The following is a 17,952-nucleotide window of genomic DNA, read 5'->3' on the forward strand; positions in this document are numbered from 1 at the left end:
ACCAGAAGACTGTTAGGAAGTAGAGTGCCTGTTGGCCAGCCACACATCAAATTAAAACAAAATGACAACAAAAAGCAAACAGTGACCTCTGACATTAGACTTGTCAGGTCCTGCTTCCAGTCACAGCAGACCACTGGCCAGGCTTTGTGTCTTCAGAATGGAGCCTGTGAGGCAAGAGACATAGACCATCCCATACTATGTATTTTGTGTAGTGTTTGCTTCTTTGCACCTACTTTAGAGCTATCCTGAGATGGAAATATTTGCCTTAGAATAAGACACTGCCCTCAGAAGTTGCATCCATTAACCACTCTCCAATTCCCAAATCTACAGAATTCCTATTAATACATTGATTCATCAATCCATAGAGAAACCCTGTTCTTGACATTGTTCTAGGGCAAGAGTGGACAGCAGTGAAGTAGGAAGACAGACTGTCCACCTGGTAATAGATGAGCTAGAAGGAGTAAACAGGGTACTAGCTTGGATCTTAGATATTATCTGAAAAGCCACCGGAAGCTGCTCAAAGGCTTTGGGCAGATTATTCATCAGATTACATTTTAATATTCTTTACTCAAATTGATATGTACTTTAAGAGGGTAAGAACAGTGGTACAAAAACCAGTCAGAGGGCCAGTGAAGCCGCTGGTGTCAGGATGAAGGGAAAGCTTATTATCTACAGTGAACAGATAATAAACATTAAGCGGGAGAAAAGGCAGATAATTATAGGGATGTGATTAACCAGTCAGCCACATTATCCAGAAGCTATTTTGACTCTGGATCTGCCAGGAATGTTGCCTCTGTTATAATTTTTCAGTGGTCAGATCAGTTGTTGAGAGGAAAAACGGAGTGAAGACCTGCCTTAGGAGAATACTAAATGACCGTTAGGGGAACTCAATGAACCTGGAGAACAGATAGTCCAGAACAAAGTCCCCAGGAATACAGAATGGATAACGGTTTATAAATGGTTCTCTTTGGAATATTACATGAGACCAAAATATAAAGAATAGAATGATGTGAAGGAAAAGTCTTGGAAGGGGAAAAAAATAATCAAAATACATGAAAAAAATTATTGAAATTGTAAAAACATAGTATAGTAAATGTAATAACATAATTAAGATATATATATATATATATATATGTTTTGTTTGTTGAGACAGGGTTTCTCTGTGTAGTTTTGACTGTCCTGGAACTCACTTTGTAGATCAGGCTGGGCTCATACTCACAGAGATCTGCCTGCCTCTGCGTCCCCTAGAGTGCTGGGATTAAACAGGTATGCTCCCCCCGTCCAGCTGTAAACTATTCTTTTTTATATAGTTATGCAGGTGTTATCAGGCTTCAGTGTTTTAGTTTCTTTGGCTAATGAAATTTCAGCGAAAAGACAGAAGGTGATCTTGTTTTTCTTGGCAGAGCTGGCTGAGAAAGGACCTTTGCAGAGGCTTTTCCTGATGCTTGGAGGGGAACAACAAAGGAGGAGCTAAGGATGAGTCTGTGTCACTCTAAGAGAATGTGTTGCTCTAGGCTGAGTGTGTTGCAAGAAGTCTGACTCTGAAGCCGAGGAGAGAAACCACGAATGTGAAGCTACAGTTGTCACTGGGCCAAGGATTGGCAGAGCCTGCTCAAGGAAAGTGTAGAGAATGCACAGTCATCATCAGTGAACTCAGAGTTCAAAATGGACCACAGAATAGTTTTTCCCCAAAACTTTCCCCTGAGCTTCTGGGCTCGGGCTGTAGCCCTCAGTTAATGCTCAGCATCCATTAGGCCCCAAGTTTGACCACCACTCAAAACCAGAACTCAAAGCTCCTGTGGCTTCTCTGTGCCTGGAGTCCTATGTTAAGTCTTGTCACAGCTGTTCACTATAGTCTTTCGGCAGCGACTGTCTGCTCAACTTCAGAACAACAGAGGCCACATCTGTTAGGTCCATCAGCTAGGCCAATTCGCAGAGACTCCAACTGGTTAGCTCCAACTAGTCTCACCTTGTCTGCAGGGAGCCATGTCCCCAACATGCTCACACCCTTAAGTTGTCCAGGTCCGTCTGCACCATTGGCTCAAAGGCCTACAGGTTTCCAGGGCCACACAGGATGTAGGGTGGTAAGGATGGGAGAGCACTCACTGCCAAGCTCACTGTCCCTTCAACTGTTTGGGATTCCCAATGATATTGCTGAGAACCCCACTTTCATTACACAGGTCTGTCTGGTCCTCCTTCACTGTCTTCTGCCTTCATTTCTTAGCTCAGAGTTAGGGTTATCCAGTTACTAGGGGAAAGCTGAGACTTAATGTTTCCTTGTACTGGGAATTGAACCCAGCGTATGCACTTCAAGAGCTCTACCATGAATTACAGTACCTTGCATAAAACTGTAACTTTTGAATTTTTGTTTCTGTTTTCATTCCCTAGGTACTGGGGAGGGAGAATACAGGAGAGAAAACAAACTTTCGTAGGCTGATCTAGGTTACCGACACAGGACTTAGAGGTTGAGCAAGTCCAGGAGGAGTTAATACTGCCAAGAGTGCTTTAGAAGGCTGGGGGTGGGAAGAAAAGACCAGACACCACAGCTGTTAAAAACCACAGTTTTGGTAAATACACGCACAATTTAAAAAGCATATTTGCAAAGATCGAGGTGTCTCCAGTTCAGCCCTTCCTATTAATCAAAGGAGTTGCTGAGGGTCGAGGGCTCAGTCTCTGATCCTAGCTCTACCCATGGAGTCTCAGTGAATCCTCTGAGCCCCTAGACTTCCTCTCTGGCAACTTATTCCTCCTGGGACAGCTTTTGCCAGAGCTGAGCAGCCTGGCCCCCAGCTGTGCTGGCCCTCTCCGGTAAGAGGAAATGCTTTCAGCCTACTCCATTAACACAAACATTCAAAAGCAAACACTCTAAAGCCACAGGTCCTGTTCTCATAAATAAAATGCCATCGAGAAAAGCTTCACCTCAAGAAACCAAAGGGGTGTTTTAAAAAAACTACCCTTGCTTTCCAAGGAGGCAGGCAGCAAAGCCACAGCAATTCCATTGGTTTTTGTGCTCGGTGGAGCTGGGTGGCTGAGGCCACAGGCCTTTGAAGAGGAAATGCCAGCTATGGTACCGGCATCCAGCCAGCCCCCTAGTCCTGAAAGTAACACAGCAGTGAAGGGGAAGGGGGGCATCGTTAGGAAGCGAAATGTGGAAGGGACAAGGCAAGTAAATGAGATTCTTCCCATCTAGACCCCACCCCATGACCAAAGAACCACTGGACAGGGCAACTCAGTGTGCCCCTGAGACAGAGCTGGGGCCTGGCAAACCCAAGGTGGCGGCCACAGCCCAGTGACTAAGGCTGCGAGGAGGGGTGTGCGACCTTGCTGAGGGGTGGAGAGGGGTGGTGGTGTCTGGCCTGAGCAATGCCTTTGCTTTGAAAGCTTCAGAGGAAATTAACTTTACAAGGTGCCTCCCTGTCTCCCAGAGTTATTAAAAGAAAGGAGGGAGCAGAGGAGAAATGGAAAACTGGTAAAACTTCAGGAAGGGCTCTGTGATCTGACTGAGGAAGTAGGAGGCAGATGAAATGACAAATGGGACAGATGGACATACAGACCTTTGAAAATCTAGCGATGAAATAACTAATTAGTCAAAAATCCCCCAAGCGAATAAACCATCAGGACTTCTTTCTCAATGTTAGTGCCGTTGCTGAAAGAATGGCAGCGAGTGGGAGAGTCATGCCAACCATGGGGTCACCACAAGTATCACCCCTGGAGCTCCTGGTAGTCAGCTTTTTGGTTTGGGCCATGGATAAATATCCAGGTACTGACTGTTCTTCCATTGATGGGGAGAAACAAAACAGTGCTACACCTCAAAATTCTTAAGAGCAAAGCAAATATGGGGATGTTAATGTAAGCTATTTCATAGGATAGGAAGCTTGATGTTTTCTGGCCCTTAACTGGATTTAAATTTTAAAGCCCTCTTAATCATCCTCGGATCAGGTGAGGCCTTGCCCAGGACCAGCAGGCCTTCTCTGTTTGGAAGCACCATGTAGGGACTTGAGACTGCCTAGGCACATGCACCCCACAACTTCTTTATGTTAAAAAAAAAAAGAATCCTGCTGGAATGGCAAGTCAGCGGTCAGACAAAAGTACACTGGAAAAGACACAGTTCATGTTCCACTACTTTGTGTCTGAACAATCTCTTCCTTCCTGTCCTGCAGTTCCGCATGGGAGGCTGATGGCATGTTGCTTCCCCCCTAGGTGACACTGAAGATTAGTGGCCTTCTAATGGAAGAGGCATCTGTGTGCCTTCCAGATTGCTCTGTTTAGCTGATAGTGGTGAAAGAGATACCTGCAGCTGGTTTCAATGCCCTCCATCACTACCACTGTTCTTGGACCATCCTATAACCCCCATCCCTTTAACCTGGGAAACCCTAGGATTATGGGACTTCATCAAATTAGAGCATCCTTACTCATTGGCAGGGTAGAAACTCTCCAAACCCAAATGAACAGATCTACCTCATGTGGGCTAATTTCACGTTCAGCTTTTACAATTACTTTATATATCATCAATAGACTGGGGAGCACACTATATCATCCATGGCATATTAAATGTTGATGTGCCAAAATCTTTACTATTTGGAGCTCATGAGATTATAACTGTACTATCTGGTTGGTTAACGGAGCTTGTGAAAGCTTTTGAGAGAGCATCAACTAGTAATTATAATGTGATTTAACTTCCAAACCAGTTCCATTAGTACAGACAGCTGGCTTTTGCTTAGCAGAAATTCTGCTAAGAATTTCATGTTGTAATAGACTTTCAACAGGCATGCATTCTGTGCACTCAACAGGGGTATTGGCTGGGCAAGGTTAGGAAAATGTATTCTCAATACTGAATAATCTCCTAACTCTTAATCAATCTTGACCTGTGTTAAATTCTTTATATTATCAGTCTCTATCAATCTCCTGGATATATACTAGATCTTATTTTTTTTTAAATTTCCTTCACTTATTATATTTGAATGTATCTTATTTTTTGTTTCTAGAGACACTCTTCGGTCTACCATTATGGGTTTAATGAATTGGCTGATAGAATCAAGATGGATAAATTAGGAATTATAAACTCAAAGAAGTTCAGTCACTCAGTCACGTGACTATGGCATAGCATAAATGATACAGGAAACAAACAAAACAGAGGGCTAAGTGGTGTGACCCAGTGGCAGGGACCTTGCCTAGCACACAAGAAGACAGTTTGATGCCCAGTCCTGGCACTGGAAACAGGGGGAAGGTTGAAAAGTAAAATGATTGATGCTGTCATTCCATGTTCAACCATGAGGTATAGTGAGTTAAGGTGGCCTTCAAGAAACCTAAGGTGCAAGACAAAGGCTGGATTAGCTCTGGTTTATTCGATACTGCAGGTATATTAGGGTGTTATTCTAGACACAAAGCAAATTCTATAGACAACTGAATACTGAATCAAAAGAAGAGAAAATGGTGACCAAAAGCCATCAACTATGATGAAATTAGGGGTGTGACAGGGAGGGGTACAGAGTCATTGCCTTGAAAGGTGGCTTCAGAGGGCAGAAGGAGAGCTAACTGGAAAGGTATTTCAAGGTGGGCCAATCTTGGCTCAGCAAGGGGGGGCTTTTCTATTAGAATTGCCAAATGTAATGTGTACCCCAAATGGTGGTGAGCATAACATCCTTAGACACAGTCAAACAGATGCTAGAAGGCCACCTATGAGGCGTGCACTGGGGAGAATTCTAATGTTGAAGATGGATGAGGGTAGGAGGCAAGTGTGGGACCTCCAGGGTCTCTTCCGGTTTTAGGATTTCATGTTTAATATCTCTCACCCTTCATTTGACAAGTGGGTAATCCTTTAAAAAAGCAAAATTTGTTTTTCTTACCTTTATTTTGTTCTCCAATAAGAACATTGCAACAAAAGCTGTAAAATTACAAGTTTGATGTAAAAAGTACTATTTTTCTGGGAACCGTTGTTATATTTATTAAAATAAAAAATGCCCATGAAGAACCTAACAATCAACTCACTTACCCTGTGGCATGTTGGAAGGCATGGGCCAAGCTGATGTCTACAATCTTTTCTAAGATTCGATCATTTGCAGCTAAATCATGTATCTTGGAGGAAACACTTTGGAAAAGACAAATCCTCTATAAGGAGTTGCTTGTTTGATTCTCCTCACACCTTCTGTATTACCCAGGAAGCTTCACTGCTGTTGCTAGAAATCAATAAAACACATTCCAGAATGGCAAGACTGAAAGCAAAATGCCACTGGATTAATCTCTTAGTTTTCTTTGTGGTACCACAAGTGGTTATAAGGGCTCTAAAGCTTATGTCTCACAAAAACAAGCCCAGTGGGGAGGAGGAAGTTAAATTATAATACTCTCAGTGAGAGGTAGTTAAATTGTAATAATCCATTTTACTTTGGTGTGGATTATACGCCCATTCCTAAACTAGTTAATGCTACTGAGACAGGGATGTCAATCTCAACCAAATGCTGAGACTAAGGGACAGTAAATCTCAAATCAAAGTAGGGAGTATGTGTAAGCGTTGGTAGAAAAAACATTGTTGTATGCATTGACTCCCTGGCTGCCTACTATGAACCTACAACTTCCACAATACGATAGTAACATGGTTTCTCTAAAGGGTGGTCAACCACTGTGCCACTAGAGTTAGATTTAAAGGTAGTCTTCCATGTCGATGAGGTCTCATATCAAGTTCAGTGATCTGTGAGCAAACAAATATAGTTTATGTATTACAGAGAAGGAAAATAGAACCATAATAAAAAATTCTAATTCCAAATTGACTATGAAACAACTCATGGCCATTGGTTCTCCATATATATCAATCTTTAAAAACATAAAAAGTAGAGACCTGCTTCTCTGAAGTCTGGGGTTATTTTGGTTTTACTTTCCAAAAGGGTTGTCTTTAATAATTTCTGTGGTATCTCTCCAGAGGACAGTACAGCACTAGCAGCCCGTTATTTGTTGGTACCAATGGGGCAATGACTGCTGTGGCTGAATAAGAAGATTCTTCTTCCCTAAGACCTTTGACTGGGACACTGACTGTCATGGGTTGCTCCCTAGTTTACTGACAAACCTAAATCTCTTGTCACAGCCCACAGCTGGGAGTTACTTCCATACAGAAACCTCTTCTTTTCCTTTCATATACACTTACTGGTTCTGTTTCCCTGAAGATCTATAATGGGTCAGTTTTGTGGGTTTATGGTAGCAGAGATCAGCTGATTTCTTGTTTTGTACTTAGAATCCATGTTTAGGTGGCTGTAGTTAACTGGCTTCTACTTCTATGCTGGTCTGTTTTGGAGCAATACAAAGGCTGGCCAAGAAAGGAAGAGCATATCCATCTGAGAGACAACCTCACAGCAGCCGCACCTTTCCAAGGGGCATGGGTGGCCCCTTCAGACTAGAAAGTGGAAGACTGTAGAAGAGATCCAGGAATCACGCCTGTCCTAGGGATCCACCTGACTTTACTGAGCTCCCTTTTCTCCTCTTTCAAACTGACTCAGCCTTATGAAGGATTTGCCTTCACAAGGATGGGTGACTGGGACTGGCAGTCACAGACAGTGTTCTCAAATCAAGCTATTTCTTTCCTCTCTTTCCTTCTTAAAGGCATTAGTTTCAAAGTAAATTGATCTTTTATAAAATTTACAATCACCTTCAACTTGTCAGCAATATGATATACAACCTGAACTTATTTTGTAAAGTTTATTTTTGAGAACTTCATATATCTATACAATGAAATATTATTATATACACTCTCATTTTTTCTTCCAACTCCATGTTTTCCCATCACGCCCTTCTTCCATTTTCATGTTACCTCTTTTTTTTTTTTTTTACACTTTATTCATTCTGCATCCCCCCATAAGCCCCTCCCTCCTCCCTCTGCATGCATGCCACTACCCAAGTCCACTGACAGGGGAGGTTCTCCTCTCCTTTCTGATCTTAGTCTATCAGTTCACATCAAAAGTGGCTGCATTGTCCTCTACTATGGCCTGGTAAGGCTGCTCACCCCCAGGGGGAGGTGATCAAAGAGCAGGCCAATCAGATTATGTCAGAGGCAGTCCCTCTTCACATTACTATGTAATCCAATTGGTCTCTGAACTTCCCTGGGCTACATCTGTGCAGGGGTTCTGGGTTATCTCTATGAATAGTCCTTGGTTGGAGTATGAGTCTCTGGGAAGTTCCCTGTGTTCAAATTTTCTTGTTCTGTTGCTCTCCTTGTGGAGACTCTGTCCTCTCCAGTTCTTACTATTTCCCAGTTCTTACATAAAATTCCCTTCACTCTGCCCAACAGTTGCCTATCAGGCTCAGCATCTGCATTGATAGTCTGTAGGGCAGAGGCTTTCAGAGGCCCTCTGTGGTAGGTTCCTAGGTTGTTTCCTGTTTTCTTCTTCTTCTGATGTCCATCCTCTTTGCCTTTCCGGATGGGGATTGGACATTTTAGTTAGGGTCCTCTCTCTTGCTTAGTTTCTTTAGATGCACAGGTTTTAGTGGGTTTGTCCTATGTTGTATGTCTATATGAGTGAGTATACACCATGTGTGTCTTTTTGCTTCTGGGACAACTCACTCAGGATGATCCTTTCCAGATCCCACCATTTACCTGCAAATTTCATGATTTCCTTATTTTTCATTGCTGAGTAATATTCCATTGTGTAGATGTACCACAATTTCTGCATCCATTCTTCAGTTGAGGGGCATCTGGGTTGTTTCCAGCTTCTGGCTATTACAAATAAAGCTGCTACAAACATGGTTGAGCAAATGTCCTTTTTGTGTACTTGAGCCTCTTTTGGATATATGCCCAGGAGTGGTATGGCTGGATCTTGAGGAAGCGCTATTCCTAGTTGTCTGAGAAAGCGCCAGATTGATTTCCAGAGTGGTTGTACAAGTTTACATTCCCACCAGCAGTGGAGAAGGGTTCCCCTTTCTCCACAACCTCTCCAGCATGTGTTGTCACTTGAGTTTTTGATCTTGGCCATTCTCATGGGTGTAAGGTGAAATCTCAGGGTTGTTTTGATTTGCATTTCCCTAATGGCTAGTGAGGTTGAGCATTTCTTTAAGTGCTTCTCTGCCATTCGGTATTCCTCTACAGAGAATTCTCTGTTTAGCTCTGTTCCCCATTTTTTAAGTGGATTACTTGGTTTGCTGCTTTTCAGCTTCTTTAGTTCTTTATATATACTGGATATGAGTCCTCTATCAGATAAAGGGTTGGTGAAGATTCTTTCCCAATCTGTAGGCGGTCGCTTTGTTTTGATGACGGTGTCCTTTGCTTTGCAGAAGCTTCCTTTACTTCTTTTTTGATAACCTACTAAGTCTAGTTTGCACTGACTGTAAAGAATGATTCTCCCTTCCCTATAAACTAGCTCCTCCCAGTAGCTCACTATGGGACTGGGCTCAGCATGAAATGTTTGTCCAAGTCTCTCCTAACTCCTTGTAAAGGATTTACTTATATGTTGTTGTTTTTTTTCCCTGCATTTATGGATGTGCATCACACATGTGCCTGGTGTTCACAGAGCTCAGAAGAGAACACTAGACGTCCTGGAACTGGAATTATAGATGACTGTGAACCACCATGTGGGTGGTAAGCACAGAACCTGGGTCCTCTGCAACAATGACAAGTATTCTTTAACCACTGAGCCATCAGCCTCCCGCCCAAAATCTCTTAATGCCAGAGCCTAGTGGGCATGTGGATTGAGGGTCTCAATATGCTTTAGGCAATAGACTAACCATTTCTGTATTAACAAAGTAATATTTGCTATTGAGAAAATGTGGTAAAGACTATTTATGTCTCAATACCTTATCAAGCCCACTGTCATAGTAAGAATTTTCATAATTTCAGCTGGACACGAACAAAACCAGTCAGGTGGTAGTGGGGCACACCTTTAATCCCAGAACTCAGGAAGCAGAGGCAGGTGGATCAATGAATTTGAGGCCAGTGTTGTCTACAGAGTGAGTTCAAAGAAACTTTCTCTAAGTAACCTCCTCCCCACCAAGGTGGGGGGGGAAATCAACCCCAAACCCGTTCCTTCCATTTCTGCCTGGCAAAGACCTAAGACATAAGCAGAAATGTTGTTTAAACAATGTTTTTAAACAAACTGTTTTAAAAGAGATAGTTATTAAGCAAATCCTATAATCCAGTGGCTATCATTTGCTATATTTCCTGCTTATTAAATTCTGACAGAGTTGCAGGGCAAACAAAGCAGTATTTTGGCTGTTACTGAACCCTTCAAGAGATGGATGGCATAGGGGACAGGTGCAACACAGATGCAACTGGCTTTTTCCCAGTCATCGACAGACTAACTCTCCTCACAACAGTAAAGCAGGTTAATCTACCTTTAGCCTTCTGGCAGAGCAGAGTTCGTGTCTGGCCATGCTCATCACCTTTTCACAATTTCTTAGGTCACACATGCTCAGGTCACTTGCACAGTTCTGATCTAAACAGAGGAGCGGGAGACTGAGCAGCTTAGACCAGAGAATCCCACCAGGAGGAGATGGATCAAGCCCATTTGTATTCAGTGGCTAAGAGCTCAGAAGCCAGCCATTCCCAGAGTTGTCAGCAGTAGGAGCAGGGAACAGCAGATTTAATTTAGAAGTCCAAGCTTATCGGACTCAGTACTCCTCTTTGGAGAAGTAGTAAAGAGCAATGTAGGAGATTATAGAATAGTATCTACTATTTTTGGTACAAGCTATTGAAATTTACATAAAGCACTTTTTGATAAGACTTGGTAATTAACTTGCTTCCCCTTCTCACTGCTAAGAACACACAAGTTGGTCAGGGAAAAGAACTGCTGTTAAAACAACTCAAACCTCACAACTGCACTCCTTGCCACTGAGGAAGGCAAGAAGCACACACCTGGGTTATTCCTTCCCTTTGACTGTCCACACACGGCTCAAACCACACAGTAGCTTCCTTATTGCGTCTACTACCTGGGAAAACTGGAAACCTACGCTCTTGGCTTTCTTCACCACCTCCAGTTTTCCATTTCCAGTGCTTAGAAGTTTTGTTTGTGAGGGTCCAAATGTGGCAAAAACTATTACAGGCTTCTAAGCTGCAACAGCTGCAGAGGCCAAGGATGTTGGCTGAACAACTGACCAACCTTTCCAGGGAGAGATCTGAAGCAGAGAACTTGAAAAACACCTTCCAATCTGTCAGGAACATGGAAAAGGCTGCTGTCTCTCTTAAAGTGGTCAGAAGCACAGAACCCCAGCACCTGGTTAGCCAGGCCCCATATTTGAAAACACAGAGGCCTGATTCTCCTATTTTTCTTTAGGAACAGAGTACCAGTCAACAGGAAGACCACAGGGCTCTAGGAAAATAAAAAGTACCGGGCTTTAGGGACTGCCTTTGTACCACAGATTTACAGCATATGGACTTAAACCAGAACCAATGCTCAAGGAGGCTCTCCTCCCCCAAATCAAGATACCAAGAAGCAGATTGGGACAATTTCTTCTAACAGCAAAAATAACTAGAGCACTAAACAGAAACCTGAGAGAAACTTGAGTTTTCTGAAATAAAAATGGGAAAGCACCATGCAATAGTCTCTGTTATCTCCCTCAGGAGACAGGAAGCTTGCTATTTAAAAATTAACAATCACATGGGCTGGTTTTCTTCTTGGGAGTATATGGCATTTGTCTCCAGTCTATGAAATGAACACTCCTACATTCTGGAAGACCTTTCTTTTGTCTGTTCTGCTCCCTTCATGGACTTCCTTCAACCATTCGATTTCCACTTCTGAAGGCTTTCCCAAGAGTTACAAAAAGGTCATGAAATGACACTCTCTCCCATTAACTGCAAACTCTACTCCTTAAGCCTGTCCTGTCTAAAAGGCACAGCCCAATAGTTCAGCTGGATTCACCAGCAGGCTGAGCACATGATTCTTGTGATGGTCAACATGTCAATACAACAGTCAGTGACAGTTTCCCATGCTTGTGTCCTTTCCATGTGGGCCCACTGGCCAGGCAGTCTTGGAGTGCCATGCTACCTCAGTCCTGCTGCAACAGGCCTGACAATTGTCAGCTGTGGACAATTCATGGGAGACAATGAAAAAAGACCAGATGTGCCAATATTCTGGAGCTCATCAAAGAAATTGTTATTAACATAAGCAGCTAAATGGAGTCACTGAAGTTTTTATGTCCAAACCAGGAAACACTTGGAGTAGCATCAGTAAGACACAAGAAACTGCTAAGCATGCTAGAAGATGGAGAAAAGTGGTGTAACAAAATATGAACAATTCCATTTAAAAAATGATGTGGTTAGTTGGGTGTAGTGACCTGTATCTACCATCCTAGAACTTGGGAGGTGGAGGCAGAAGAATCAGGTAGGTACTGAACATCATTCTTGGCTACATGTGATTTTTACACTAGTCCAGAATACAGATCTTGCTTTTTAGTTTTGTTTTCCAGACAGGGTTTCTCTGTGTAGTCTTTGCTGTCCTAGAGCTCACTATGTAGATCAGGCTAGACTTGAACTCAGAGATCTGCCTGCCTCTGCCTCCCAAGTGCTGGAATTAAAGGTGTGTGCCAAACTGCCCGGTTTAGGAGATTTCGTCTTCAAAAAGAAAACAAGGGCAGGCATAGTGGCACATGCCTTTGATCCCAGCAGTTGGGGGACAGAGGCAGTCGGATCTCTCTGAGTTTGAGGCCAGCCTGGTATATAAAGAGAGTTCTAGGACAGCCAGGGCTACACAGAGAAACCCTATCTCAAAACAAACAAAACCAAGTTTATGGATTAGAGCAGCAGTCACACCTCATCAGAGAAATTTCTTTGTGCAGTGGAAGTGGTAAACACAGAAACTCATAACTGGCCAAAGTACAGAGAACAAATGCCTAAAGCATGTTCAGCTATCAACAAGGCACAGTAACTTGAAAGAGTAGCAATTCTACATAGCCTCTGACTGAGACAGAGACTACCTGAGACGGTAGCCTAACAGTTAAGAAGTCCAACCTGTTTTGGCTTGTCTACTGGCTCTAAGTGCTCTTGAGTAAAATCCTCAATCTGGTTGGGCCTTAATTCCCTCTTCCATTTGAGGATGGTGTATTTAAGTGACTCTAGAGATCACAAGTGAAATATCACAAAGAATGAAAAGGAAAAAGGAGCTTGGAGCCTTGATTTATTCACCAAGAATATGAAATAGGGAAGACTGAGCTCATACAGCGTCCTTGTCAAAGGCTAAAGGACGCAGTGTGCATGTGTGCAGCCAGAGGGTAACTTTGGGTGTCGATCCTCAGGTGCAGTCTACCTTAATTTTGAGACAGCATTTCCCACTGACCTTGAACTCCCAGAGTAGGTCAGGCCAGGTTGGCTGGCCAGCAAGCCCCAGCACTATCTGTCTGCACCTCTCTAACACTGGGATTACCTGCCTGGCAGCTGTTGCTTTCCTTTTGTAAATGTGTGTTCCATGGACAAACTGCAGAATGGCGAACTAGCCATTGGTCTCACAGCCTGTTTACTCCAGAATTTGTCAGAATCTAAGAGAAAGAGCGAATGAAAAGAGAGTGAGCTTTAATACCACTGCCTGCTCCATGGACTGTTCCAATTTCACCTCCTTTGAGTCTAACATGATCATTCATTATGACGCGTGTTTATTATAAACTGTTTGGGAATAAATATGCGTATTAGTCAAGTGAGCTGACAGTTATATTTAGGTGAACTCTGCCCGCCCCCAGCCCCTGGGAAGCAGAGGAAAGCACAGAATAAATTCTTTCTCTGTTATTCAGTTTTATAGAGCTCAACACTTTTCTTAGAATTAAGATGAAAACAAGATTCCACTGTTAGGAGATTCCTCTCCCCCACATGCTCAGATCACATGTTCTTTCTGTATACTTTATCCCGTTCCCTAAACAAGTCCAGGACAATTTGATTCAATTCCCCCATCTCTGCTTCCTGCCCGTTTCAGTGATACAAATTTCTCTTTTGGATCAATCTGAATCCTGTGATATCAAGCTTTGTTGTCTCTCTAGTGGTGCTGGGAACCATATAATTCCATACGAATCCCTTGCCATGTCAGATTCCAAGGGTGCCTTGGGATATGAGTACATTTTTCAATGGCTTCATTATCTATGAACCACACTCCAGTGGCACTTTGAGACCAAAGGTCTTTGGTTATTATTATTGTCTTTTGGTTTTCTATTGTAATCTCTCTTTCTCTTTCCCTCCCAATACATGCTCTCACATTCTTTCCCTCCCTCCCAATACAGCCCTCACTCTCTCAATTTTTGAGGGGGTTTCTCTGTATAGCCTTGGCTGTCCTGGACTCATTTTTTGACCAGGATGGCCTCGAACTCACAGAGATCCACTTGCCCCTGACTCCATGTGCTGGGATTACAGGCATGTGCCACCATACCCCTGATTTCTATCCTGAGTTACAAATGTACTTGTATACTCCAAGTTTCTCCTGTGCTCATTTTACAATATTCCTATATTTCTAATAGTTCCTTTTCTTCAAAGTCTGATTTATTTTTGAGCTGAATTTTATTCTACTTATAAGCTAAATGATATTCATTAATGTCCAATTTTATTACTTTAAAAATTTTATTTTTGAGATTATACTATAATCACATCACTTCTTCCTTCCTTCCCTTTAAATACTCCCATAACCCTTGTTCTTTTTCAAATTCATGGTCCTCTTTTTCATTAATTAAAAAAAAAAAAAACAAAAAACATTTAGTACCCAGATGCAGTGCAGATGTAATTCTTTACTCTTTTAAATAAAGTTTCAGAGCTGTGTAAATACCCATGATATATCAGAGTTTAATTTCAGTATGTGATCTGCTTACATAGAGATCAGGGCACATGTACACATGACTACACCCCAACACTTCATCAACACCCCGAGGAGTTCCACATAGGTGCTTCCTTTGGATATATCAATATAGCAGCAAGCTGGTCTTCACAGCCATCAGTCACCTGGCAAAAGACCCAAGGTGTGTGTGAAGATGCACAGCCTCACTGGTCACCAGTGATCACTTGGTGTGAGGCTGCCAACCTTAACTGAACATGGCACACAGTGAGGAACCCTGCTTACTTCATCTTCCCATAAGACTGGGAGTAGAAGAGCAGTCTTAAGAAGGGTTACACATAGACCAAACAGGAGGAAGGCCAACTCTTGGAGAGCTGCTTCTCCTGGCTAGATGCTTTGCTGTGTGGCAATCTCGTCAGTGAGGTGCAACCACAGAGAACGCCACCTTCGTGGCTGACACAGGTGGTCCTTGGGTTTGGTCTTGTGTCAACATAACAAATAAAAAATGTTTTCAGCTTACAGAAATAAACATACTAGAAGTCTAGTAAGGACTGCACTAATCAGGTTCATGAGGGGCTCATCCAGTGAAAGAAAAGGTTTTGTAAGTCACTTAATTCAAAAGACGATAAAAGACACTTTTTTCCCAAGAAGAAAGTTATCTTGTTTAATAACTTTTTTAGTCAAACAACAAATTCCACCTGCCCACTGGCAGCAGCACCCCATTCCCCCTGCAGTCCACAACACACTATCTTCTCAGCCATCTGGGAACTTTCACCTTCTTCTACAAGTGCTCAATTTCCACTGCCAAGCTTCTGGGTAGATTCACTTTTCACTGGAAAAAACCACATAAACATACAGTCAGATGTTTATACTGCTCAGCCTGTTTTGTTTTCTCTTCAGCTCTCCTCCCTTCTGATGCATAGCAACAGCACTGCTCACAGGGACAGCCAAACCATGTCATGTTCCAGGCAGCCAGGACACACAATTCTGGACATAATAAATCCAGAAATGATACTTGAAAGCAGCAATTATATTTTGTGCGGTTCCATGCTTCCTGACTGTGGAAGAAATTGGGACCCAACCCCAGAGTTCAGTTATGATCACATACTCATGACACCAAATAGACTGCCATTAGTACACAGCCTGCCCACACGTGGTTGGAAAAAAATTTACATATGTGTGTTTTAAACTTAATTAATGATGAGTATGTGTGAATGAATGTGGGCGGACAGAAGACTGAGCACAAATGGAGCACCCCTGAAGCTCCTGTTATGCTGAGGGTGAGCAACACCCAGCCGGACCGTGAAGCCAGTCCTTCATGACCAAAACACAACCTCTCCTCCCTGGATCTGTGCCATAGGGTGCAGCATACTGAACCCTTTAACTGTATGTTACTCTTTCCTTATATATCATGAAAATTAAAGTAAATAACACATTTAAAACACTTTAAAAATTGTTAACGTTAAAATATGGCTAGGGTCTGGAGAGATGGCCCAGGGTTAAGGGCACTCACTGCCCTTTCAGAGAATTAGGTATAGGTTTCCTATAACCAATACACATGGGGCAGGGACAGAGAAGCTCACAACTGCCTGTAACTTCAGGCCTAGGGGACCAACATCCTCTTTTGGCTTTTGACAGCACTGTATGTGAGTGTGAGTATATGCACACAAGTACAAACTTAAAAGAAAACCAAATCATTGGGAAATAATAAAGCAGATTATTTTGCTTAAATTTTATACTGTTTGTCTCCATGAAGTAGAGAAGGAAGCTCAGAGAGTATGCACACAGGCTAGAAACAAGCTTGGACGTCTATCTCACAATCCAACTGACCAGTTCCTTGGGGTTCACTGAGATCTACAGTTTTATCGCAACCAAAACGGCATTTGGTGAGTCTTTCTATGTGTAAGGCACCAAAATACTGCCACCTCAGGCAGTCTCCATTTTGAGAGCTTTATAAACTCCAGGAGAACGTTTCAAGTTCCTCTGATATCCTACAAGTTACTGATTTTGTCCTCTGGCTTCCTCTGCAGGGGTTTGTCATGACACCCACTGTACACATAGCTTTAGCTGTGCCTGGGCTCCGCACAACAAAAGGGAAAGAAAGCCAAGAGCGTTAAGGAAGGATGGGAGAGCAGGGTGAATCAAAGGATTTATTTTCCCAAGACAGTGACATGAAAGGTGCTCTGCCAGGTAACGTCACTGATTATGACTTGAAGCTCCACAGCAACGAAGCACACAGGTCCTTGTCTTTTGACTATTTTATAAAGCTGCCTTGCTGTCTCTTCACAAGGCTCTGTCCTTTTCTTTAAAAGACAGCACAGCCTGCTTTCTTAAGTCATGCCCATCTGCCCCTGGAGTGTCAGCATGGAGAGCCTGTGTAGGCTCTGACGCTGCTCTCCACAGGAGCCAGATGGTATGTGCATGTGCATGGTGGCCGGCACGTTCCCTTCTGCCCAGCACTTGAGCTTTACAGTTAGCCCTTTTCATTCGTTAAAAGGAGAAGCAAATAACAACCAACAAACAAATACCAAAACTCTTTGCCTATTAATATAGGCAGAGTTAATTATGGCAACCTCCAACCAACCAAACACTGTAATAGACGTTAACTGTAGACTACATTTTCCAGAAACACATTTCCCCTGAAACAGAACTTGATTCTCAGGATAAAAATTCAACTTTTTTTCACCTTTGGAGAGAGTAAAATTTTCAATGCTTTCCAAAGAAAAAGCTCTGTTCATAGAGAACAGCACCCATCACGGAGCTACCTTGCAGAATATTCCTGCTACAGGACTGCACAAAGAAACAGGCACCTTCATGTGCTAAGGAAAATAAATGCATGTCTACATGCCCTGCCCTTACTGTGAAGGGGGGTGCACTTAGGATGTGACAGATTGGGCAGGATCCTTGAATTCTGTCAGATTCTCTTTGCAGCTGCAGCCCTAGACACCCATTTACCGAGAAAGAAGAGCTGGCTGTGTGTGTGTGTCTGTATAAGTAAGCCCAAAATAAAGTAGCAAATTCTACTTGAGGTTGCAGTACAGGCTGACTGAATTAGCCTTTCTTACCGTTTCATCCCAGGAAGCCTTCCGTGCTTTAATGTGCTATTCCTACACACGGTGAAAGAGGAGCTGTGTGTGCTCTGTTTGTTCACACAGCCCCTGTTTGGCCTGGCTAGTAACTCACCCAACAACTTTCCCTGAAACCAACATTTGGAAGACTTAACACTATGTTAATCATG

At 42.9% G+C, this 17,952-nt stretch overlaps 1 protein-coding gene across 3 annotated transcripts in view; it reads right to left on the reverse strand.

Annotated features, from left to right (window-relative positions):
* Positions 1 to 15,350: 15,350 nt before the first annotated feature.
* Positions 15,351 to 17,952, reverse strand: part of Znhit6 (zinc finger HIT-type containing 6) — a 42,429-nt gene continuing 39,827 nt past the window's right edge. For all 3 annotated transcript variants that reach the window (XM_021659181.2, XM_021659183.2, XM_021659182.2), the window contains one exon: positions 15,351 to 15,546. In XM_021659181.2, coding sequence (XP_021514856.1) covers positions 15,506 to 15,546 — 41 coding nt within the window. In that variant the 3' untranslated portion in view covers positions 15,351 to 15,505. The remainder of the gene's footprint in view (positions 15,547 to 17,952) is intronic.

The sequence above is a fragment of the Meriones unguiculatus genome, chromosome 10, assembly GCF_030254825.1.
Source record: "Meriones unguiculatus strain TT.TT164.6M chromosome 10, Bangor_MerUng_6.1, whole genome shotgun sequence".
Classification (NCBI taxonomy): Eukaryota; Metazoa; Chordata; class Mammalia; order Rodentia; family Muridae; genus Meriones; species Meriones unguiculatus.